Below are 25,619 nucleotides of genomic sequence, written 5' to 3' on the forward strand. Positions count from 1 at the left end.
ATCCATAAAACAGGGATACTTATTTGTCAAGTTTGCTATAAGGAAGAAGTATGAAAATGTCTATCACATAAAAGGATAGTGACATACATATATAGAAATTTAAAAAAAAGTATGTCAATCTTCTGGCCTTTATCCCTTCCACTCATCTGGACTGGCTGACATTCAATTAAAAAAGAAAGATATTAGTGCTTGGACATTCGTTTTACTTTTAATAGAATTTTAGTGGTCTACTAGTATCAGTGAGAAGAGACAATTTTGGGGGGAGTGAAGACATGAAGATTAAGAGAAAATGATGTGCAAACAATTGTTGTAATTATAAAAACTTTATTTCACTCTTACTTTAGTTAAATCTTGATAAGCACCATGTCATGTACTGGCAATCTAGAAGGAGGATACTGGAATGCTTCAGTCAATAACAAACTGCAAGCTGATGCTGTGAAGTTACAGCTACATGGAGCATATGAACAAGACCACATTTGGAAAGGTTCACTTGCAAATCCCATGGCCATGCACAAACAGGAATCTGGCATTGATTTGTTCACACTCTCTATGGTCCGAATCCAAAGCTTGTGCATGTAAACATCAAAAGAAACACTTTATAGTGTTGATGGTTTCCAGTTTGCTAAAACGTGACTCTGAAAGCATAAATGTTGCCATTTTGTTTTCTTGACCAGTGCTTGGTCACAGGCTGAGAAAAATCAATTCCTTTAAAATTTAAACGATGCTTAAAGGCTGTGTTCAACATTGCACAAGTGATCAGCAAGGCCTTTGAATGTGTGCAATTCTCATGTATGATCACCAAACCATTATTTACCTAATGAAATTGTGGAAAATTATACATTTTCAGCAAAATGTTTTAATTTGGTCCTATATTAAAAGACCCAATTGCCAAGGTGTTTTACATAAATTTAATTCACAAGCATGTACACAAGAGAATCACTATAAAGAACATTGCTTCCTGGTTTATGAATAAAAAGTTTATCCTCTACTTACACTAAAACATACAAAAAATAATCTACAAAAATCGTTTACAATTGATTTTAGTGAAAGAAAAAGTTTTCTTCAGAAAAAAAAAAATGATTGTGTGGTGGTAGTATTTGAGCCATCAAAAAAGGAATGTAAGTAACCAATAAATATAATGTGCTTTCTCCGTATAGACATATTTACACTTGAGTCTTTGGCTTATGTTTTTTCTAAAAAGAACTTTAAATGATCTAGCCATCATTGCACATTAAAAGAAAATAAGCCAGTTATATATATTTATATATTTATATAGAGATCTGCTACACTTGAAACATATAAAAAATGAACTTTACTATGAATTCGCACAGCTTTTCTTACTTCTTCCTTAAAGATTTAACATCTTTTATCTAAAAAAGGGAGAAAAAAATGCCACATAGAAAGTATTAATTCATGCAACACATGGTGGCTGCTCTACCAAAACCAGGGGAGAAAAAGCTGCGTATTCACTGTACAAACACTGAGAAGTTCTCATTTGAATCTGGTTCTTATTAAATATAATTTATGCGGCACGAAATGTCGATGCTTTCATACGGTAATAGAAACTAGTTGAGTCCTTTTTATTAAGATACACAACTTCATAAGAAAAATACTTTTACTTCTTGAATGTAAAAGCCTCCCACCCCCCACATTAAAATCTTTCTGCACAGGTGTAACAGGTACAACAGCTGCTGGCTCAACAGATGAACAGGTTTCTGCGTGGCTGTGCTCCGAAGTCTCACCCGACTAAGAAGATTCCAGGTACTCCAGGGCTACATCATAGCAGAAACGGTACTGCTCCTGAAACAGGTGAAAACAAAAGAGTTGAGAAAAGGTGAGAAAAAGGAGACTAACGGTGAACCACAGCCGCCAAACGAACACCAAGCCACCACGTTAGATTATTCGAGAATTACCAATTATTTTTTCGATACAGAAGTTTAATCTCTGGGCATGTATATGTTACATTTGAGTCTAAAGATCGGCGTTTAAGGAAAGGAACTTAAGGAAAGATATATTGTGTTTGCCTTATATTTTTTATCAAATTAAAAAAATCTCCAGTATTTTTTATCTAATTATAATAGTAAAACCTGATCATTACAGAAAAAATTCCCAGTATAGAAAACCCAAGGAATCAGAAAGAGTTTCATAACTCTATTACCAGAAACAATTCTTGGTAAAATACCGCCTTAGTTTTGCTTTAGTCCTTTTTTATGCATGGTTGAAATAATAATTCTTTTAGAATAAATACCATTGCATACATATATTCAAGAGCATAAGTTTATATTTTATCTGCCTTTAACACTGTTATGTCTTTTTCTTATGTTATTTAACATTTCTTTTCACACTACATAAATGTATGGTATACGGATTTGACTATTAGATTGCTTTTACTTTTTCTCTGTTACAAATAAATGATACAGTGAACAAGTGCAAATATTCTTCTCCAAACTTCAGATATCTGTCCTTAGCAGGAGAAAAATAGGTCATTTTATTTCATTATTATTATTTTTTTAAATGTTTATTTATTTTGAGAGAGAGAGAGAGAGTACAATCAGGGGAGGGACAGAGAGAAACCCAAACAAGCTCCATGCTGCCAGCACAGAAACTGATGTGGGGTTGGGACCCATGAACCATGAGGTCATGACCTGAGCCGAAACCAAGAGTTGGACACTTAACCTACTGAGCCACCCAGGAGCCCCTCACACAGCTTTTCATTCATCAGAATATTAAAGTAAATTTTTCAAAAATGGTTAGTGGCTCTTACACCTTTTCGACTTTACTTATATTTGAAAATTTCTGTTTCCTCTCTTTAAATATTGAAGACAATTTGGTTGACCAAATTTGAGTTAAAACTGTCTTTCCTGACAGATACCATATGTTTTCACTCTTATGTGGATCCTGTGAAACTTAACAGAAGACCATGGGGCAGGGGAAGGAAAAAAAAAGTTAGGGAGGGAGCCAAACCATAAGAGACTCTTAAAAACTGAGAATAAACTGAGGGTTGATGGGGAGTGGGAGGGATGGGAGGGTGGGTGATGGGCATTGAGGAGGGCACCTGTTGGGAGGAGCACTGGGTGTTGTATGGAAACCAATTTGACAATAAAGTATTAATTTCATATTAAAAAAACCTGTCTTTCCTTTACATCCACCTAAGCACTGCTCCATTATCAAGAACTTGGAAAACATCAGACCGTATTACAAGTTATGACTTCTATTATGTACCTCATTAAAAATTTTTCAACTCATTCCAAGTGGGTAAAATCCAGGCTGTAATGCAGAACAACCTAAAATGCATCGTATTTCTAAAGAACTTCCCGGTGTCTCCACAATAAAGTAGGGTAGTAAAATCTTTCTGAAAGAGATCTTTATCAACCCTACCCTTAATTATCAAGTAGGTGTGATTTAAATTAGGCTACCACTGTGGCAAGTGCATCTGAAGAGTCACACAGTGCTTGAAAACAGTTATGTCTCTTTAAACTGTCACCAGCTTTTGTTTATGCTCCAAATTTTCTTACCAAACTTGTCAGTTCAATTCAACAGCACACTGAACTCATCATTAACGCTGATTAAACACAAATCAGAAGGTAGGTGTTCAGTCAGGATTAATGGGACATGAATATAAAGGTAAATAGGAACTTCTTGGAAGGTTCTAGAATAGTTGAGTTTAACCACAGATTCCCCTCCCCCCCAACTTACGGCAGGAAATTAGAGTTAAATTTGGAGGTAACGTTTGAATTCTGACACTGAAGCGACCCCACTGATGAATTTAAAAAGACTTGATCTGAGAGAGGCAGAGTTTACATTAAGAAATCTTCAGACAGCGAAGAGTTTAAAGACATAACCATTATATTTTAAGAAGACCTGACAAGTTCTACTTCAAAAATCCTTCAAGTCTATCCCCTTTTCTCCATCTCCATTGCCAATACTCCAGTCAAAACCGACATCATCTTGTCCAGACAACAGGCAGAGCCCAAGGGATGAGCTAGAATTGGGGAGGTTTGAGGGGACTTGTAGAAGGGGAAAAAAGTCTGTTCTCACTTTTAAAAGTGAAACGGTATAAATGTAACTTCAGATTTTGTCTCAGGAAGCAATGCACTTTTTGTGTGAACAATCCATGAGCAGGAAGTGGTGAGAATACTTTAAAGGCTTATTGAATTGCTCATTTTAGTTATCTGATCATCTTGATAAATGTAGGGCAAGCAACAATTTGCCTTGGTTTTTCTGGTTTACCTTTGTTTGAGCATAAACTACACAGCTGCTCCTGACCTTATCCCACTTTGCACATGTGTGTAACCCACAGACATCGCTCTTTAGAAGTAAAATGTGCTCGAGGAGTTTAATTTTTCTTTCTTACTCTTCATACACCTTCACACAGATGAACTCCCACATACACATTCCTATCGGCTCTTACTTTGTGAGCCGTGGTCTGATTTTATGAGCCCTGGCAAATTCAGGTGGCATCATCTGAACTGCACACTATAACTGGTAGAAGCTGAAAACTGTCGGTGATGATAGTTTAAAATTTATACTTTGACCAGAAATGAAGAATTAAAGCTAAGGACTAAAGTAAATTTCATATGTTGTTTAAGGGCATTAGGTGTCTAAAGTACTGATTTAATCCATGTGTATATCCCTTGGATTAATGTTTTGCCAGTTAATTCAAGATGCTGTAAGAAATAAAAATAAGCAGGGCGCCTGGATGGCTCAGTCGGTTAAGCGTCCAAGTCTTGATTTTGGCTCAGGTCATGACCTCCCGGCTTGTGAGTTTGAGCTCTGCATGGGTCTCTGAACTGGCAGTATGGAGTCTGCTTGGGATTCTCTCTCTCCCTCCCTCTCTGCCCCTCCCTTACTTATGCTGTCTCTGTCTCTCTCAAAATAAATAAATAAACTTAAAAAAAGAAATAAAATAAGCAAGAATGAAGTCTAGAGAGTAGAATTTATTCTTACTATAGAACCATTTACTGAAGTTTATTACAGCAAATATTTATTGCCTAACACAGAGAGAAAAAAAATCTACACCTTTCCCAAATTAAGTGAAAATAGTTTTCATCATTAAGTTTCTGTGATATGTGATTACATTTATGTGGGTAGAGAGAGATGCTCAGCAATTCATCAGTTAGATAGGAAAAGTCCCCACAAAGACTCATTTATACATCTGATTTCCCTTGGGAGTGTGAAGTCAACCCAATGAGTAGGTATATGATGTCTAATCTCTGCTCCCTTCTATGTCTAAGATTCTGACTCACCGGGGCTTCCACCATGTTTGGCTTGCTGTTCCTCAGTGTCTTGACTGCATGGAACACGTCGACGACATTTTGCCGCTTCACCATTTCAACAACAATGCCTATGGCACAGAACATACCGCTTCGCCCACCACCATTTCTGGAAGCAAAGAAAGCAAGGGCATGTAGGTAGCAGCTTTTAGTCACCACAGGCCACACAATCTTATACGTTTTGTTAATAAAAACATGACCTTAATTTTTTTCCATTTTGTATTAATTTTGCTTCATTTATATGTGTGTATGCCTAGAGGACAGAGAGCAAGGATGCACGAGCATGACATTTGCTCTGTGGCTCATGTGTCAGAAGATGCTTCAGGCATCGACCACTGCAACTTCAATACCTTGAAATTTTGGTACATTTGTAAAGTGTGGACATCAGAAAAGTGGTTCCAAGTAGTGTTCAAAAGAGTTTAAATAATATAATAGCTATATGATAATCAGTGTTTAAAAAATACGAAAATGAAAACTGGTAGTTAATTATGGAATCATAAGACAGGAAGATTATTTTAAAACAATATCTATGGAGATCCATAGAGATGAGTTGAGTACTCTAACATTTATTTTTTTCTAACATTTATTCATCTTTTGAGAGACAGAAAGAGACAGAGCGTGAATGGGGAAGTGGCAGAGAGAGGGAGACACAGAATCCGAAGCAGGCTCCAGGCTCTGAACTGACAGCACAGAGGCCGATGTGGGGCTCAAACTCACAGACCGTGAGATCATGACCTGAGCCAAAGTCTGACACTTAACCGACTGAGCCACCCAGGCGCCCCATGAGTTGAGGACTCTTTAACATAGAAAATATGAAAGCTAGCAAGGAAATGAGCACCACGGCCCCCAGGTGGCCAAATGGAGGCACCATACTCACAGGCAGTGGATGATGGTCCGGCCTTCCCCTTCCTCACATTCCTCCTGCCATTTTTCCACCTGCAGTATCAGTTTCAAAAATGACCGTTTGGAGCCAGGCACTTCTCGGTGAGAGGCCCACCCTAGATACTGAAACTGCTGTACCATCAGATAGCCTTCTTGTGGCTGTGGAAGGAAAAGTATTTTTCTGTAAATAACTTGGAACTAGAATTTTTACTAAAAACGGAAGTTGCAGACAAAATGGTACCATGATATAAATGGCATTTGCATTGGATTGAGTCTAGCTGCTAAGTCTAAAATATGTACATACCAATACAGAAACATTCTAAGTTACAGAAGCAAGAACCATGAGAATTACCTTTATATAAGCTTTTCTCTCATATCCCATATCCAATAATCAATCACACTTCTTTTTTTTTTTTCAACGTTTTTTATTTATTTTTGGGACAGAGAGAGAGACAAAGCATGAACGGGGGAGGGGCAGAGAGAGAGGGAGACACAGAATCGGAAACAGGCTCCAGGCTCTGAGCCATCAGCCCAGAGCCTGACGCGGGGCTCGAACTCACGGACCGCGAGATCGTGACCTGGCTGAAGTCGGACGTTTAACCGACTGCGCCACCCAGGCGCCCCAATCACACTTCTTAAATAACTTTCAAATTCTTTTTCTCTTTGTCGCCACTGACATCATTGCATATGCCCAAGCATCAATTATGATAATTACTTCTTAGTTTATCTCCTTAAATAAACTTTGATCTCCTTCCAAACCATTCTGACTGCAGCATCATGATTATTTTGAAATGCAAATATGATCTTGTCATTCCCCTGCTTTAATGGCTTCCAAATGATCTTATCATAAAATCCATGTTGCACCATGGCTTAAAAATCCCTACACAATATGGCTCCATTTCCTTCCCTAACCTTCCCTTTATTCTAACACACTATTCAAGTCCTAGACACGTTGGCCTTCTTTTAATCCATGTATCAAGGCATTTCTTGCCTTGAGAACTTTGTAAAACTCTCCATTTGGCCTCAAAGATCTCCTTGTTTGTCCCTCTCAATCCCAAATACAGTGATCAGTTTGTTTTGGGTTTGCCTGGAACTCTTCTGGTCTTTGAACAGAACTTCTTGTGTCCTGGGAAACCTCTCTGTCTTGTGAACACCAGGATAGTTGGTTCTCCTGCCCCCAATACTCCTACTGATTCTTCAAATTTTGTCTCAAAGATCACTACTCCAACGAAGTCCTCTCTACTCACCCAGCTCTGTCAGATCACCCAAAGACTCTGGATTTTGTACTTTTTCTCTAAAATTTCTCATATTTGTAAATAAAGAATTGAATTTTTCAGTGCTTGTTTTCCCTGATAAAATATAAATTCTTTAAGGACGGGGAAATCTCTTTCTTTCATTCTTTCTCCCCTAAACTCTGTATCACTAGAACCTAGCAAAATACTTTCCAGGAATAGCACTATTGAATGAATGAATCAGTACATTAAGCCCTCGTATAGAAATGTAAGGAAGAATTTGCAATACCTGAGTAAGCCATATCATAAGGCATCAGATCTGAATTTCCATTCGGCCAGGGCTCACGTGTCACAAGGACCTACTAGTACAACACCCAACTTCTCATTGGTACCTATTAAATATCTGATGAAGTGCGTGCTATTAAATAAGATCGGGAACAGGAAAAAATCGTGCCCTAATAAGGACTGGAACACCAAATACGGAGGAAGATAAATAAACAAATACACTGGCAAAAAAATGTAACACAGATTTCAGATCCTGTCTTTAGAATATTTTTCATATAAATAGCTCAATTAAAAGACAAGTCTTACTTTCTTAGTTTAGCAGCGATGGTTTCTCAGCTAAAATATTACTAGAACCATAATGGAACAGATGTGCAGACATAATGAGATTCCATTTAAATTAACATCTAAGATATGCATGAATATTATGACATGATTGAAGTTATCCTTTTTTTCTCCACTGAAATGAGCGACAGAATTGGATATGATTTTATTCTCTTAGGGCTAAACATATAGACGTATTAACCAGAAACACATATATAGCCATTTTGATATGAAAACATTGAAATATGACAATCTGAATCATACACTTAAAATAATACACACACATAGAGCTGCTGCTCTAAAAACAGAGTAATCTTTCTCTTTAAAAAGAGAATAATGTTTTCTTTTCAAATTTTGCTTACTGTTTGGTTACCCAATCTAAATACTTACTAATTACTAATGTAATGGTTTTTTTTTTTTTGTTTTGTTTTGAAGGAGAGACCCCGAACTTAATTTGTCCTTGAGTGTAAAACATATGAAGACTCAAGGAAAGGAAGATTTCTGAGGAACACAGCTGCTGCTTTGTTGCTGGGAAAAGGCACAGTGGTACCAGTCCTGCTTCTACAGATCTGGGCAGAGCCAGACACTGGGACATTGAGAAAGGTGAAATTGTAAGTGGGAGGAGAATCAATGATGGCTGTGATTACCTGTTTCCTCGTGTGTGGGGTTCTCCCTTATATGCAGGACTTGGAACAGTGACATGGAGGCTTTCCATGACGGCTGATCCAACATATCCCTTCCTTCCAAGGTAAAGCTCTTTAGTCACTATTATTATTATTATATTCTTATTTTTCAATTATATGCCTCTTTCAGGCTGGATATCAATACTAATAAGACATGTAGTCAACCTTCAGAAAAGTCTACAGGGGCAGAGACCAGGCTCAGACAATCAAGTGCATTTGAGCCAGTGCATCCAAATTTAGTTTTCCAGATGTAACGCATTAGTAACTGACCAGGACACCTCACTCTCAGCATTTCTGCTTTCCTGTTTTTGGAATGCATTTTTCTTCTAATACGAAGGTGTAAGAGGATTAGTAGCACTGGGACTGATTATGTAATGTCTATTAATTCTACTCTCCCTGTTATCTGATTGGAATTATACCCCAACATAGTTATGATCAGTTGCTCTTACAACTCAGTTAAAATATTAATGACTTACTCTTGTTAGATTGCATATCCTAAAAATCCGGTTTATCACATCACAATCCATCGAACAAGACATACATTCCACTTGGATAGGGCCATATCGTAACATCCCTTCTTCTGGCCAGTACTGAGGGCAGCCCTAGAGGATGAATGTTTTGGGAAAAGAAACAAAAAGAAAACGGGCATTATTTTTTTTCTAATTGGGGTAGTATGAAACAGATTTTAATATTTTATTACTAATTTATTAAGTTGTGTTAGAGTACACAAAAGCAACTCATAGCCATTGACCTGGGACAAGTCGACTTCATTTAACATCACAATGGAGGTACAGCCATAATCATACACTAGTCTCCAGAAGTCTTTCACAGTGTTTGGCAGAGGGTATTGTGTCACGATGAAAGCAGCTGGTTGCCTGTAGCTCTGTAAAGAAATAGGATAGATGGAAAACATAAGAACTTAAGGCAAATGATCAGGTATACAAGCACATTCAATACATTTCAATAGGACCAAGTAAGATGTGATAGCTTCACATGCAGATGGAGTCAGATGGCAGCATAAGTCATAGAACAGATTTGGACCAATGGAATGTACTGGAGCTAGTAATCGGTCAACCTGATGGTAAGGCTTCAATGTCTCTGTAGCAATTCAAGACAAGAACTTAAGTTTTATTTTGTTGAGATTAGCAAATATAGGACAAATACAAAAGGAGAAACTAAAAAAACTTCTCAAGGTTAAAGACCTCCATGAGGTACCTGTGGGCTTTTTCAGTTTTTCAAAGGTAATTGGTCTGAGAGGCAGAAGACACAAAATTCCCTGGTGTGTGTGTGTGTGTGTGTGTGTGTGTGTGTATGTATGTACCTATCTATTTGTCCATCTGTTAATCATCTATCAATATGTATAACTGCTGGGTTCTCTTCCACTTCAGATAAGCAAAACTACATACACCTCAAACTCATGTACTTTAACATTATATGAATATTATCAACACATTCTACACATCGTATACGCACATCCACTTTCTTGGGCATTTCTAATGGATATTAATGGTTAGAATGATAGTTTCAATCACTCAAGATTTTTCAAGTGCCAAAAAATAAAATGCACTTCCTGGCCCCACCTATAAGGGAATGGCTCCTTCTTTATTAAGTGCGCCTTAATTGGGACACAACACATTATCTCTATCCAGAAGGAGAGGGTATGCTCATCTGACCTGGGCAATCTGTCATCCTGCAGACTGATGACCTATATTTCTACGTATTAACTTAAATAGGTTGTAAAAAAAATAACTAGATTGCTGCCTGAGATAGATGTCCTTAATGCTAATAAGAACTGTAGGATAAATATGAGCACTCGCAATTCACCTGGCTGCTTCTATATGACCTCAAGCCTCACAAAGTGTCACCTGTAGTTGGGCTGAGTATCTCCTAAGAAAGGTATGAAGGCTCATGAAAAAGAATCAGAAGAAATAAGTAAACTTTCCTTACAACTACATGTCTACTCCATGGGAAGGTAAGCTATTTACTCACTTTCTGAGTCACAGGGGAGGGGAGGTGAATAAGATGATATGAAAGACAGATGGTTTCCTATTTCTTTCCTCTCTAAGTTCAGGAGCACACCCAAGGCATGGAAGTCATGGAATCCTTGGCCTTACCTACTAATTCTTCACAGCCATACACAAGGGTATGGAACACTGAGGACATTGCTAGAGGGTAGGGGAGTGGGAAGTGCTGACCAATGAGCCTTGTTCTTTTAAGACAAACCAAACCTAACTTTTCTAAAGCCCCAACCACACTAGAAAATCTAGCAGATGGTCTCAGTTATAAAATGTATCTATGAAAAATAAATAAATAAATAAATAAATAAATAAATAAAAAAAATAAAATGTATCTATGTTGAGTCACAGGGAAATTAAGCAGAGAGTGGAAACAGGTAGAGAGCAGATTCAGTCTTCATATTGACTAGAAAACAACCTGGAAATTGAGAGAAATTTGACAGAGATAGATGCCAAAAGACAAAAATGTCTCAAACATGTGCCTCATCAATCTCTTTCCTAATAGTATTTTCTCCTTCCCTTTATTACACAGCCTTTTAAAATTCTAAATCTAGATTCAGAAACAAAAGGGTCTTGTGTGTTTTCTCTGTGTTTAGTATATTAGCCTTTCCGGACAACTAAATGGGAATAAAAGGTACAATGAGGATCCAGTGTGATTTCAGTGGGTATGATTAATGACTAGGCAAAACTCTGGTCATGGCAAGAATGGGAACTTTTCACTTGAGCTTGTCTTTAGACCACTGTGCTCTTCAGCATAAAAAGAGCAAAGTAACCGACTGAAAGACTAGGCTCAGAGGTAGAATGCAGGCTTTCTAAGTCTCTACTATCAGGAACTAATTTTGGAAAACACAATAGGAGAAGTAACTCAGAAGGCTTTATTATTAGTCATACAGGAATGAATCCTGACTTCTAATGTTTCCTCACTATGGTTCCATAGGTTAAGAGGCAAAAGCTAGAAATGTGTATAAATGAAGATGATGAGCTGTTTAAAAGGATTCTGAACCTGGACAGCCTTCTTACTTCTTTCCAAGGTAACTGAGCAAGGTAGCCAAAGACTAACTTAAAACTCTCTTTCCATGTTGTTCTGTCTATGGGATGCTAACCAGCTGAGGATGTGCTCTACCATTTACACTTTATGAAGGTTGGAATAGGGCAAGAGAGTTCTTTCATGATGATGGATGTATTAACATGGTATCTTTGGTGCCTTCCCCTAGTTACTTATAAATGGTCTCTATTAATTAATGCAATGTTATTAATTATTGGAACGTTAAATGCCAGATATAAAGATTTCCCAAATTAACACAATTTCAGTACGAAATGGCTTTCTGTGGTTTTAAAAATTCATTCCTAACTTAACATTCAAAATACATAAGCATGATTTTCTTTTCTGAAAATAATTAAGATGAAAAATATCACTTGCAGGTATTTCCCAGAAAGAATATAATAATTGACAATCAAGTTCCAAATTTACAACGAAGCCTAAAACTTACAGTTCCTAAGAATCCCTGTAGGGGCTATTCAAAATCATTCTCCAAAAAAATTTGTATGTCAATGAAAGTTTCCAATTTTCCTTCCTAAGCCATTTTAATTTTCCTGAAAAGAAAACCAGCTAGTGTTCATCACATTATGTGATTTTCATGACACTTTATCCTAACAAAGACAGCAGTCTCTTACGTCCATAAGAGCAGCATTGATGTAGTTACTACTCTCTCCATCAATTGTAATTAAAAAAGGCAGACATCTGTCAGGTGGCAGCATGTCCATAAAACGGTTCTTGTCATGGTTCCTGGGCAGACACGCTATACTGCAGTCTTCAGCTTGCAGTCGAGGGGTGACTGAATTCAAGGTCTAAAAAGAAAAGGGAACCTAGGTTAAAAGCAAGTGACCCATCCAGTAGCATAATGCAGACCTATCAGGTATTTGGGAGGCCAAGTACAAAGTGAAGGATTTGTACAAGGCAGCGGAATTTGCCACAATGACAGACTGATAGACGTTGCAGTTAGACCTAATGAAGCCCGAGCAGTGACAAAGAAACAATATATGGATTGTTCACTGTGCTTCTCAAAAGGAAAAGGGAAGCCTAACACCACGGCTACCTGCAAAATGCATTGCCTGACCAAAGAAAATAGAATTGGGGTAGCCCATAATGATGATCCATCCACCATCAAAGTTGGAAAGTATCATTTGTAGTAACATTTTGGCATGCCACACTTGAAGACAAGCTGTGACATGCTAGAAAGAGCACTGCACAAGGGATCAAAGTATTAGTTTTCCAGAGCCACTCCCAACTGCATGTTCATATACCTTCAGGGATATTTTAAGGGCAGTGAAAACATTTGGGGTTATTTAGCGAAAATGTTTAGTACAAACTTCAGCTATCATTATCAATGTGCTTGATCTCACATTGTGAGTGACACAGAAGGTTAAAATCCATAAGACTGCATTTAAAAAGGTTGTAAATACACACAAATCACCGCCAAATTTGACTTTTATGATACCTTTCCCCAAACCCTTCCCTGAGTCTGAACTTCCAGATACAGCAGATATGAGCTCATTAATACGAAAGTGACTCTATAATATGTATAATGAAAGAGACAGGTATTTTATTATACTTAAAGTAGGGTCAAAGGTTATAAATTTGACTTGAAAGACCTTCCTTAGAAGAATTATAATAATGCCCAGAACACACTGCAATAAGTTGCTCATAAAAGAAGCTCTAGAAATAAGTAAATACCTGGAATTCATCTTTGAGATGTGAAGAGTTAGTCTGAGAGTCTATTCTAATCATATCAAAATATGCAGCTTTAAATTCACAGACAGGTATGGCAGTTTCTCCACATAAACAGGCTTCTAAAATGGCATCATGAATAAAAATGTACTGTTCCTAGGAAAGAAAAGAAATCATACTATTTTAATAAAAATTTTCTGTCATCAAAGGTAGAGAATACAAAGAATTTTCTCTATACGGAAACATTAATAAAGATATCAATATTTTCCTATATGACTTGATGAAAAACATTTATTGTTATTATTATTTTTTAAGTTTATTCACTTTTGAGAGAGAGAGAGACACAGACCGTGAGCAGGGAAGGGGCAGAGAGAGAGAGAGGGAGACACAGAACCCACGGCAGGCTCCAGGCTCCGAGCTGTCAGCACAGAGCCAGACTCGGGGCTTGAACTTATGAACCGTAAGATCATGACCCAAGCTGAAGTCGGACGCTCAACCGACCGAGCCACGCAGGTGCCCCAAACATTTATTATTTTTGATAAATGTTGGAAAGCAAATAAAAAAAGGGGGGGGGCATTAGCGATAAATCAACAAGTAACACACCTCTGTCTGGACCATATTGATACGACGAGATCTTAAGGCTTTGACACAGTTGTAGATGTCCACAACACCCTCTCTTTCAGCCATGTCCAGCATGATGTCGATCACAATGTAACAGCCGGTTCGTCCAGCACCAGCACTGCAAAAAATGAAACAAATCTGAAGAACTGCAAGAAGCATAGTCATGCAACCTTGATTAGAAATCCTTACAACTTTCACATGGGTGGAATCAAACTGCTTCAACAAACTGCAAGACGTAATTTGTCTGTGTCATATAAACATTTAACGTACAAATAACTTCATGAAGATTATTTGCTTCGGTGTAACATGAAGATTGGAACAGGAGTTCAAAATTAAAAGCTCTCAACTTTGTAAATCAAATTGTGTTTTAAAAATAATATATACATGTTGTTCAAGTTCCATAGCTCTGTTACGCAGGTCTCCATTTTATGCAAATCTAGCGCACAGGATTTCAAGCTCAGAATTGACCAAGGGGTGGATTCATGCTTCAAAATTTAACCTCAAATGTAAATACTCATATACTTTTGGGTCCTCTGACAAAATGCAAGAATGCTGGCTCACTGTTTTAATCTCACAGACTCTTAAATACCAAGACAAAGAAAATTAATTCCAAAACATTGTGAGGAGTCACAATTCAAAGAAGTGCTAATGGTAAGGGTGGAGGGGAAAATGGTGGTGTTCAATGAGGAGACCAATAGTAGAAGGAATATTTGAATGGTGAACTGAAGGAAAAATGAAAATGAATAGTTAGGTTTAGAATACAATTCTTAACAGGTTACAAAGATAGCCACTATCTTACTGTATTTAATTCAGTAATTGAACCTTAAAATACTTTGGTTATTTCACCCCTTTGGAATGTTTCTTCAATTTTATATATAAAAATCAACAGAGCAAACAAGATATAGTTAGGATTTTAGGGCGGTGGGAAATTCCACTTGGTAGTCAGCTTCCTCTTTTTCATAAATTTACTGATACCTGAGTCTAAGTGGAAAATGATACTTCTGTTTCCAAGAGAGTATCTGAGAACCTTGGAGCACTTCTGAAGCAAGCAATTCATAGGAAAGTAAACCTCTATGATAAGTCAAGACACTCCTGAATTGAAAACCTACTTATCTCATTTTCTAAATGCATAGATGGGCTATTAACATTATTTCTTTTTGTCCAGATTTGGTCACTTCTCAAACTCACTGTTCTTTAAGAAATTTAAGTAGAAGATACTGTGGGTATCTCTATTTCTTTCTTTCCTTTCCTTTTTTTTTTTTTTTTTGCCTACCATCTTCTCAATCACTGTTCCCAGGGTTTGAGACAGGAAAGTAATTGAAGAGTACATCAGATTTCTTGAGGAGGACTGAAGATTTTGTTTTCAGGGTGTGTAGTATCTGATCCTTATGGGATGCCTTACTTTTATTTCATTCTCTGTGTTGTTTCCCCTTTTATATGTGGTCATTTAAATTCTGAATAGGTTGGATTTTCAGAAAAAAAATGCTTAAGTACAACCTATTATGTAGCTTGGAGGGGATAGTATTTGAGAGTGGTGTGCAGCATTTAGGAAAAGCTTTTCAGATTCAGTACATAGTTTTCTGTTCACATCTCAAAATGAGGCCATGTAATTTGCTTTTAGTGTCTCTGAATGCTTGTTTTAAGAGACGTTTCTAATCAGAAGGAAGCCTGGATATAATGTGCACATTTTTCTGGCACATATTTGTTGGCTCTCGCTGATGTAGTTTTCAAGGTCCTCTGATGGATGGCTTTTTTTTTTTAATTCTTAAATAGCTGTTTTATAGCACAAATTCTTGCAATTTAGGCCATTTAGTAACTCTGTATGTCTCAAATTTAGTTTTAAAAGCTGAGATTCTATTGGGAATTTACTAGATTGGCAAGAAATCTCAATTTTAACCTACCATTCCATACAATATGGGATTTGCAAAAGCGGTATTAAAAAAACAACCCCAAAACACAGATGTTGCCACTAAAAGAGAGTTTCCACACTCCCATTTGTGAGCAACACTACACACGTTAGGATGAATGTATTTATTTTTTTTAAGTTTCTGTTTTATGTCCTCTTCCCAGCTAACTTTTACTTTATTGCTGTTTTCCCTTACCTGTAACACATGCAAGCTGGAACCCTGCAAGTAGGCCTTTGCTTTGTGCTTTAAGCCTTCATCTTGCTGCCTTGAAAAGGCTGGCTGTGCAGTCAAGGCCATTTGGTCCAGCACTCACCTGCAATGCACGACGATGGGGCCCGCGCTGGGAGGGTTGGAGAACTTCACTCGCCGGATGAAGGAGAGGAGCCCTGTGGCATGGTACGGCACTCCGTGGTCAGGCCAGCCGGTGAAGTGGAACTGCTTAACTTCACGGATCTCATTGTACCCCCTCTGTGCACACATGGAAAGAAGGTTTTCCAAAGAACCCAAATAAAGTCATCAAACACAATCACAGGCACTAGACCTGGTTGACAATGAAAAAAAAAAAAAAAAGAAGACAATACCAAAGATCATGCTTTTTCTGGAAGAAAAAAAAAAAAGTGCCGGCCTGACCTGGCCCAGGAGCTTTGCCTTGATTGTCAGATAACTGCCAAAGAAAGGAAATTAGAGTCTTGCTCAGTTCTATAACTCTGTGTAAATTTTATTTACCTTGACAGTCTGTTCCTTACTTGGGATGACAACACATAAAATTATTAGAAGAGGGAAAAATGGGAAAGCTAAAATGCTGCCCTATTGACCCAAGCACCGAGTTTTCAAGCGCTGAATAAAAGCAACTTTCTAGCTTCTTGCCTCAAAAAGATTTTAATGCCTTGCTTATCCATGTTGAAAATGGTTTTGAAGCACAGCATGAGGGATTTTCCAGGACAGTGCTACTCTAGATTGTTTCGTAAAACTATACAGACAGCTACACTGTTTTTTGGGCAAACGATGTTTCCTAATTCTGTGAAATACTTCAGCACAGAGTATTACTTATAGTAACAAAAATACAAGATGAAAGGGAAGCCTCATTGTTATGCCAACTCTTCCATTGGGTTAATTTAAGAGAATATTTAAATGCACACTTCAAAGCTTTCACCTTTTGGTTCAAAGAAGCCCGCAGATTGCTGTAGCACAGCTTAGAGAGCATAGAAAGAATGCTGCAGAACTTAGTTTTAAGAATCCACATTTGTAGCCAAAAAACCGTACTATAATCTAGGTAATTGCAACTGTACTGTGAGCTATCTGTGATATCTCCATCTCACTTGTTCAATCAGAAAATGGAGAAAAATCCCATGAAATAAATGAACCACACTGAGAAAGTTGAGATTCTGTCCTATATAGATAGACCAATAGCATCAAAACCCATGTTTTGGGTTTATAATAAATAAATAATAACCCAGGTCTTATTATTCTTTCTAGTTCCAGTTCTTACACAGTACCCTACACACAGCAGGGTTTAACAGATAATTATAATAGTGACAATGATAAACATCCTCATGGAATCATGCAAATAAAACATCATTTTTCTCTACTGTTTTCTTTACTATATTCTTTACTATTCTTTACTACTTTTCAAGTCAACTCTAGTGAGGAAGATCACTAAATTGTTCTAATTTCTGGAGTGGCTCAGGTGGTTGAGCATGTGACTCTTGATCTGGGGGTCATGAGTTCAAGCCCCATGTTGGGTACAGAGCTTACATAAAAAAGAAATTAAAAAATTGTTCCGAGACCTGATTTCAGACAATTACCTCTCCTCCATATTAATCCTTTGACTGGAGTGGCTTGCTCTAAGGGCCTTGTTCTTGTTAGTAAACTTTCATAAAAAGTTCTTTTTAATATCTGGCAATGCACGTTGTCTTAGAGCTCTTTTTATTTAAATTTTCCTAGGTAATTTTCAAATACATGGTTAAAAAAAGCAAACTGGGGAGCCTGGGTGGCTCAGTTGGTTAAGCACGTGACTTCGACTCAGGTCATGATCACACAGCTTGTGAGTTTGAGCCCCGCATCAGGCTCTGTGCTGATAGCTCGGAGCCTGGAGCCTGCTTCAGATTCTATGTCTCTGTCTCTCTCTCTATCCCTCCCTGGCTCGTGCTCTGTCTCTCTCTCTCTTTCAAAAATAAATAAACATTGAGAAAAAAAAAACTACTCTTTTCCAATTCTAAATTACAAGAAAACAAATTAAAAAAAAATCCAATGATGTTCTAATTAGTATTACATTAACTACATAAAGTGGTATTAACATGACATATTCTGATTCTGGGCCACGGTACATCTCCATTTATTTATTCAGATCATATTTGATGTCCTTTAAATTTTTTTTTTTAACGTTTATTTATTTTTGAGACAGAGAGAGACAGAGCATGAACGGGGGAGGGTCAGAGAGAGGGCGACACAGAATCCGAAACAGGCTCCAGGCCCCGAGCTGTCAGCACAGAGCCTGACGCGGGGCTCGAACTCACGGGCTGTGAGATCATGACCCGATCCGAAGTCCGCCACTCAACCGACTGAGACACCCAGGCGCCCCTATGTTCTTTAATACACTTTTGAGGATTTAGTCACCTAGGACCTGTATCTTTGTTGAATATATTTCTAGATACTTTAGAAATTTTTATTATTGTGAAAGAGATTTTTTTAATGTCTACTACTGTTTACTGCTAATATACAAAAAAAGCTAATATTTATGAATATTTATCTTGAATTAGCCAACTAAATTATTATTAGTTCAATTTTAAAATATTATCTCTAATTTTCTTGGTATAAAATAATTTCATGTAAAAATAACTTTATCTTTTCTAATAGTTAAGCAATTTATTCCTTTTGTTGTCTTATTTCATTTACTAGAACATCCCCAAATTTTGAATACTAGTGAGTATAATAATCCACATCACACTCCTGATTAAACAGTGATGCCTTTAGGGTGTGCACTCCTTAACACGCATGCTACTAGTTACTGTTGAATCACCTTTATCCTGTTTAAGTTGCCCCCTTATTTCCCTAATATAGGTTACTTCTATAAATGTCTTTTAAGTAAAAGTACATTACAATATCTATGAAAAAATCATATGTTTTTGCTCCTTTAAGGAAGATGTGAAGAAATATCCAGTTAGATTCCTACCACAGGAATGATATCCTTGCATTCCTAGAAAACCATCATTATAGATCATGTTGTGATGTTTTCTTAATTCACAGCTCATTTCAAATTTTCAGTACTTTAGTTGAAGTTTTTTCAAGCATGTTCCTGAATGAAACTGGTCTTCAAAGTGTGTGTGCAGAGAGAGAGAGAGACAGAGAGAGAGAGAGAGAGAGAGTTAAAAAAGGGGAGAAGAGAAGAGTGTTGAAAGAGTGCCATCTTTATCTGGTCCTGTTATCACAGCTTTGCTAGCTTTCAGAATAGGGGCACTTGGGTGGCTCAGTTGGTTAAGTATCCGAGTCTTGGTGTCAGCTCAGGTCTTGATCTCAGAGTTCCCGAGTTCACGATCCGCATCAAGCTCTGCACTGTCAGCAAGGAGCCTGCCTGGGATTCACTCACTCTCTCTCTCTCTCTCTCTCTCTCTCCTCCCAGCCTACTGGCTCTCTCAAAATAAATAAACTTAAAAAATGTAGAATATATTTAGTTGGTTTTGATGGTTTTCTATGGTCTAAATAGTTTTATTGACAAAGGCATTCACTGTTCTTTAAAGATTTTAATTTTTTTTTCTTTCCTCACACGTAGGTGGCTTTTTATTCATGGTCAGTGATGGCCTTGGGCACTGGGTGTGCCCACTGGACTCGGGTCCCCTAACCCCCCAAGCCTGAGGCTCCCATCAGGCCCAGTGACGATACCATTCGTCCAGGGACCCGGCAACACCTAGGAAATGCCGACCGAGCCTGGGGTGAGGGGTGAGCTGGGTGCACCCCTGGATCTCAGAGGGCCAAGCTCAGCATCTGGGCTGCTGACCGCCCTGCCCTCACCTACTGCTCTCACAGCCAGGTGAGGATGGGGGGACAGGGAAGAGAGTTGGGGGTGGCATGGAAGGCTGGGCATGGCATGTAGAGTTCATGTGCACAGGACAGCGACCATGGGGGGAAGGTGTCAGGATTGGGCTCCAGGGTCCCAGCTCTGCAGGTGGATGGGCCAGACGAGGAGACTCTGCCACAGACAGAGGCAGGGCAGCCATGCCCACGACACTGGTCACAGCCACCATCATCCAGTGGTAGAAGCCTAGGCAGGCCCAGCAGCAGAGCTCCAAGGAGCAGGGATGCAGGCTCTGGATGGCCATGACCACCAGCCCGTTGGCCATCTTATCCAAGAAGCTCATGGCACCATACAAGAAGGGTCTGCTGTGTGTGGGGGCCGATGAGATCGGCCGTCATGGCCACAAGGTGAGGAGGACTGTGGCGCAGCCCGTGCCCAGCAGAAACCTCAACTATAAAACCATAGTGCAACTTAATGGTAAATTTTAAGACTCTAGTTTCTTCTATCATCTATTCAGGTTTCTAAGTCTTCTTGGGTCAAATTTTGAGAATTATTATTTATTAGAATTAAGGGATTTAGACTAAAATCTGTCTCCAAGTTTACACGTAATATTTTGTATTGCTTTCCCAACAGGAAGTATAATTGGAATTATACGCTTTTTGTGTTTTCTAATATTGCACAGTTTGGATTGTCCCTCATTTAGAATCGACAGTGGTTTAGTTCTTTCACTGATCTTTTTAAGGAACTAGCTTTTTGATCTAATTTATTCTTTTTTTGTTGGTCTTTGGTTTATATTTAATTTTTCTCGTTCTATCGATTGTTCTCTGATTTTCTAGTTTTGTGATTTTTCACATAATTCTAGATCATCTTTCAAAATAGAAATCATTTATGTATTTAATATGTATCCCAAGGTTTACAACCATGCCTGGCACATGGCATGCTCTCAAATAAATATTTGTGGAATGAATGAATGAGTGGATTTTATAGCATAATCAAAAAACAAATCTTGACAGGAGCCTTAAGAGAAAAAACAGTGTCAATATACATATTTTATAAGAGAATTTTAGGGTACTTACCCTTTCCAGAGTGAATGTCCTAACTACATATTCAGCAAGTGGTTCCATTTCCACACAAGTGACTTTGAAGTCACCATAAACTTCAGTATCATCAGGCCAATACTTATAGCATTTAACCTAAATGACAAAAAGGGTATATAGGTGGACCTGAGTACACGTTAACCAAGATGATTTAATTTCAGTGGTCACTCTTTAGGTTACAGTAAAAATACGGTTAAAAAAACTATAGATGAGATAAAAGAATCTATTACACAATATAGAAAAACTTGCTGTAGTCTCTTTACAATATATAGCCCAATGATGCAATCGGAATCTAGTATAAAATCAAAGTTTCTTTTATTACTCAATAAGAAATCAAATAATTTCTCAGCCATCAAAGATCCACTTAGGAGCACTCATTTGAAATGCTATGCCTACAACATTTTAAAACAATTAAATGAGATTCTATTCTAAGTGTTTTATGTTTGGCTACTCAACTTACACTCATGTTTTGTGAAACAAGAAAAAAAAAAATCTTTTTTTCTCTTACCCGGCCAACCTCAACTAAATTTGTAACCATCACAATGCAGGCAGACTGTTCTTGCCAGATCATTCTCCAGAAATCATATACTGTTTCATGAACTGGACCTTTGAAGAAATTAATTTGAATATTATGTTATCAGATAAATTTTGTAGTTAGAAAAAGTAAGTGGTAAGAAGTATATATATATATATATATATATATATATATATATATACACATAAAGTAAAAATCAGAATAAACTAAATAAACAATAAAAACATATTAAAGGTCTAACACAAAAAGGTGTCGAAATTACTTAAATTCATTCTGTATCTAAATTCACACTATAGCAAAAACAGGCATATACCACCCTTTTTTTTTTTCAATTTGCCTTTTATACTTTCCATTCAGAAGAAGTTATCACTAGTTTTTAGGTTATTTATATCTGTCACTAAGTTAGTTTGATGCATCTTCAAACATACGTAAAAAATAGGAAGTCTTACATGACCATCTACCAAACAGCATATATTACCAATGAAATATATCCACATCATTTATGAAGCAGTGCATGTTTAGGGATTAATGAAGAAACATCCATACTTATAAGCAAACATCCCAACCTTATATTATCACCTCCAGACTGCAAAAGCACCTACTGGGTTATACTCTACTCAGTGCCATTAAAACAAAACGGGGTATCCTCGGTGGCTCAATCGGTTGGGTGCCCGATTTTGGCTCAGGGCATGTTCTCGCTGTATGTGGGTTCGAGCCCCACGTTGGGCCCTGTGCTGACAGCACAGTCTGGAGCCTGCTTTGGTTCTATGTCTCCCCCTCTCTCTGCCCCTCCCCCACTCACGCTCTGTCTCTCTCTCTCTCTCTCTCTCAAAAATAAACATACATAATTAAAAAAAATTAAAACAAATAAAAAAATCCCCACAAAACTAGAATACTGTTCACCACGGATGATCTTTCTAACTTTCAAGAGCTTACAATTCAACTCAATTCATGCAAAGATATGTGGAAAAACTTAGAAAATGACCTCTGTCAAAAGAGCAAACATAGCTTTTGTTTTACTTCCCTCTTTTAAGAAATAAATAACTGTGCAGGTTTATGATGGACAGTGGTCAATATGGAGAGATAACTAAAGGTGTTTTAGGATGCTCTTATTCCCCAGTGTGCCACTGTAACAAGATTTCTCTGCCTTTTTGTATTTTCTACATAGAATGAACGTGACGAAGTTCCCTTTAGCCCTTAGTTTTCTCTCTGTCTTAGCTTGTAAAACTTTGCTGGAAGAGAGTCTAACATCTCATTATAACAATATCAGTCTTGGGTACTACTCCATTCCAGCCACAGACTATGCCACACACACACACACACACACACACACACACACACACACAACGGCAACTTATCCAAGGTGAGACCTCTCTTGCTTTCATCAAAAGGAGTAATTCCTCTGTCCAGCACTATTGACTAGTGCTCTGGGACATCAAAATACCAAAACCCAAGTCACAAATAAGCAGCTTCTTGTTTACTTTTAATCAAAAAAACAAATCAAGCTTTAATTTATATATGTTTTACACAGATAAACCAATACGTATTATACAAATGAATAAAGAGCAGTCTCACTTAGAAGACCTGATCTTTTTTTCCAGTTCAGTCAGATAAAAAACAGCCTGTGGATGAATAAGTAAGTTTGGATGCTTTTTATCATTTAAAAAGGCAATGTTTTACCTTGAGTTGCAATGTAGTGGCTTGGTCTCTGGTAGCCCTAAAATAGGAGAAGAAATTGGTTATCATTTTACATCAGTATCAGAAATAAATGAATGAAGGCATAAAAAGATGAAGACAACCACCTGTTAAGATTAAGTTATAGTAAAAAGTCCAGAAATGAGTAGTGAACTCATAGTTCACTTCTCAAACCTAGGTTATCTGAAAGGTAAACATAAAACAAAAATTAAATGTTTTAAGAGCTCAGATTAGAATATATATTGCATAATTGAGTTTTGTTTGCTAAGGAATAACCTCATAGATATTGTTTGGTTTTACTAAAATGTTTATGCCTTCATGTTAATCTTTAGTCATTCATTCTTGGCAAATCGTGTTCAAAAATATTAATTCTCATCTTATCATCCAAAAGTACAACACACTGCATTACAAATGGACAACGACATATTAGAACCATAAAAAAATAACAGAACATTCCAATGTTAGAGCTGGACAATGCATGTGTGCATTAAGTCAAAGTCCTGCTGACATACTTTTGAGAATATTCCTGTACTATAATATGTTCAGGAATCTGCCAAAACTATTTTGTGTGTGTTGATAATATACACACACATAATTACAGGTACACACATATATAGGGAAAAAAGAGTTTTAAATAAAATGCATCGTATCCTGAACAAAAAGTTTAGCACTTTTTTTTATTTTTAGTGTGCCAAGAGATTTAGGTGCTTAAACATTTAATACGATTTCAAAAAAGAAATTATTCCTGATAAGAAATAAGTTGTTAGTTGCTCTCGATATGAATTCCAGTACATCATGATTAGCAAAACTGTTAATGGTACAATAGAGTTAAGCTTCGAATTTGTTTTGTATTTATCAAAGGACTTTAGCGAAAGCCTGTGGTACAATTTGTCCACATACTGGTGTGGGCAACTCGATGCACATATAAATGCACGTAAACTGAGATCCCCAATCTAAAACTTAATAGGTGGAGAATCATACTGCTGCAAATTTGGAAGTTTTCTATTTCCTCTTACACCAAATAGTATGAGTTTTCACGGAAAATTTTTTTCCCAAGCTTTATAAAGCATTCATCTCCCGTTTTTCATGAAAAATTTACCAAAGAAGACTCTTTTAAGTATAATAAACTAACGGGAAAGGGAACATAATGGAATTGTGTAGTAATCAGCCAAAATACACTGGGGTCTTAGCAAAAAGACTGGATAACAACACAGTCTCATTTAGAACACACAGTTTTACCATATGTACCATAAAGTAGTATTATAACAAGGCTCCAGTGTATATGTCTTGGCAGAAAACCAAGGTTAAACAGAATAGATAGGACCAAGTACAAATTTGTTAGAAAGCGGTTGAATTTTTTATTCTAAAGAGTGGACCATTAGCTTCACTTTCTCTTTTGAGATATCTGATAAATTTAAAATATTAACTGAGAGTAAATTGATGTTCAGAATGTTAACCAGTATACTCAGAGACTATATGTAATAAAACTAATTAGTTCAAATATATAAATAATGACAATTCGCAAAATAACTGTAAAACATGAACTTAATAAATGTGACAAATGTCATTTCCTGTTTATGGAAATTAGAAAACGTTGGGGCCTAATTTTCATATCTTTTATATAACTCTAAATGTATACTACATGTATGCTGCAATATTTGATACTTCCAACTTTTGCCTTATAATTAATGCATGTTTTGAACTGGTTAATCTCAGCACACCTAGGTATGAATTATTGAAAAAATGGCTGAAGTTTCAGGAGTGCTTAATATTTGCTAGGCATTGTGCTGAGTGTTCAATGCATTACTTTATTTCTTATAACAAATTGATGAGATTAGTACTATTATTATTATCCCCATAGTAAAGATGAGGAAATTGAGGCACAGAGAAATGAAATAACATTCGTAAGATTTCCAGCATGATTCTGACCCATGAAATAAGAATAAAGGGCCTGTCCTTCCTCTATGTAATGTAGCATCATGGCTTCTTTGACAATATTTTATCTTTTATTTGGTAATTACTTTCTATTAAATAGACAATTTGCATGTAGATGCTTGTAACCCAAATGTAACAGTGGAACGTATGCTCAAAACAAACTTTTTGATTTGCATGATTCGATATATATGTGTGATATGTGTATTTTACAAATGCAATTTAGTAATTATTTTGCCTAAGCAATTTTAATACTTTATAAGCCAATACCACACACCACAAAATAGTCTTCCTACCCATTTTTAACATCAGAAGTCAAATGTAAGAAGTAAAATTTCAGAATCACTAATACACATCATACTATCCAGCTTCTCACATGTTTGGGGAGGGGTAAGAATAAA

General features: G+C 37.0%; 1 protein-coding gene across 9 annotated transcripts in view; it reads right to left on the reverse strand.

Annotated features, from left to right (window-relative positions):
• Positions 1 to 307: 307 nt before the first annotated feature.
• Positions 308 to 25,619, reverse strand: part of PTPRK (protein tyrosine phosphatase receptor type K) — a 562,492-nt gene continuing 537,180 nt past the window's right edge. For all 9 annotated transcript variants that reach the window (XM_043592298.1, XM_043592299.1, XM_043592297.1 and 6 more), the window contains 12 exons: positions 23,272 to 23,308; positions 21,565 to 21,662; positions 21,036 to 21,152; positions 16,261 to 16,415; positions 14,023 to 14,158; positions 13,426 to 13,575; positions 12,366 to 12,539; positions 9,428 to 9,559; positions 9,153 to 9,278; positions 6,151 to 6,314; positions 5,247 to 5,382; positions 308 to 1,800 (listed from right to left, as the gene is read on the reverse strand). In XM_043592298.1, the coding sequence (XP_043448233.1) occupies positions 1,747 to 1,800; positions 5,247 to 5,382; positions 6,151 to 6,314; positions 9,153 to 9,278; positions 9,428 to 9,559; positions 12,366 to 12,539; positions 13,426 to 13,575; positions 14,023 to 14,158; positions 16,261 to 16,415; positions 21,036 to 21,152; positions 21,565 to 21,662; positions 23,272 to 23,308 (1,479 nt within the window). In that variant the 3' untranslated portion in view covers positions 308 to 1,746. The remainder of the gene's footprint in view (positions 1,801 to 5,246; positions 5,383 to 6,150; positions 6,315 to 9,152; positions 9,279 to 9,427; positions 9,560 to 12,365; positions 12,540 to 13,425; positions 13,576 to 14,022; positions 14,159 to 16,260; positions 16,416 to 21,035; positions 21,153 to 21,564; positions 21,663 to 23,271; positions 23,309 to 25,619) is intronic.

The sequence above is a fragment of the Prionailurus bengalensis genome, chromosome B2, assembly GCF_016509475.1.
Source record: "Prionailurus bengalensis isolate Pbe53 chromosome B2, Fcat_Pben_1.1_paternal_pri, whole genome shotgun sequence".
Taxonomy (NCBI): domain Eukaryota; kingdom Metazoa; phylum Chordata; class Mammalia; order Carnivora; family Felidae; genus Prionailurus; species Prionailurus bengalensis.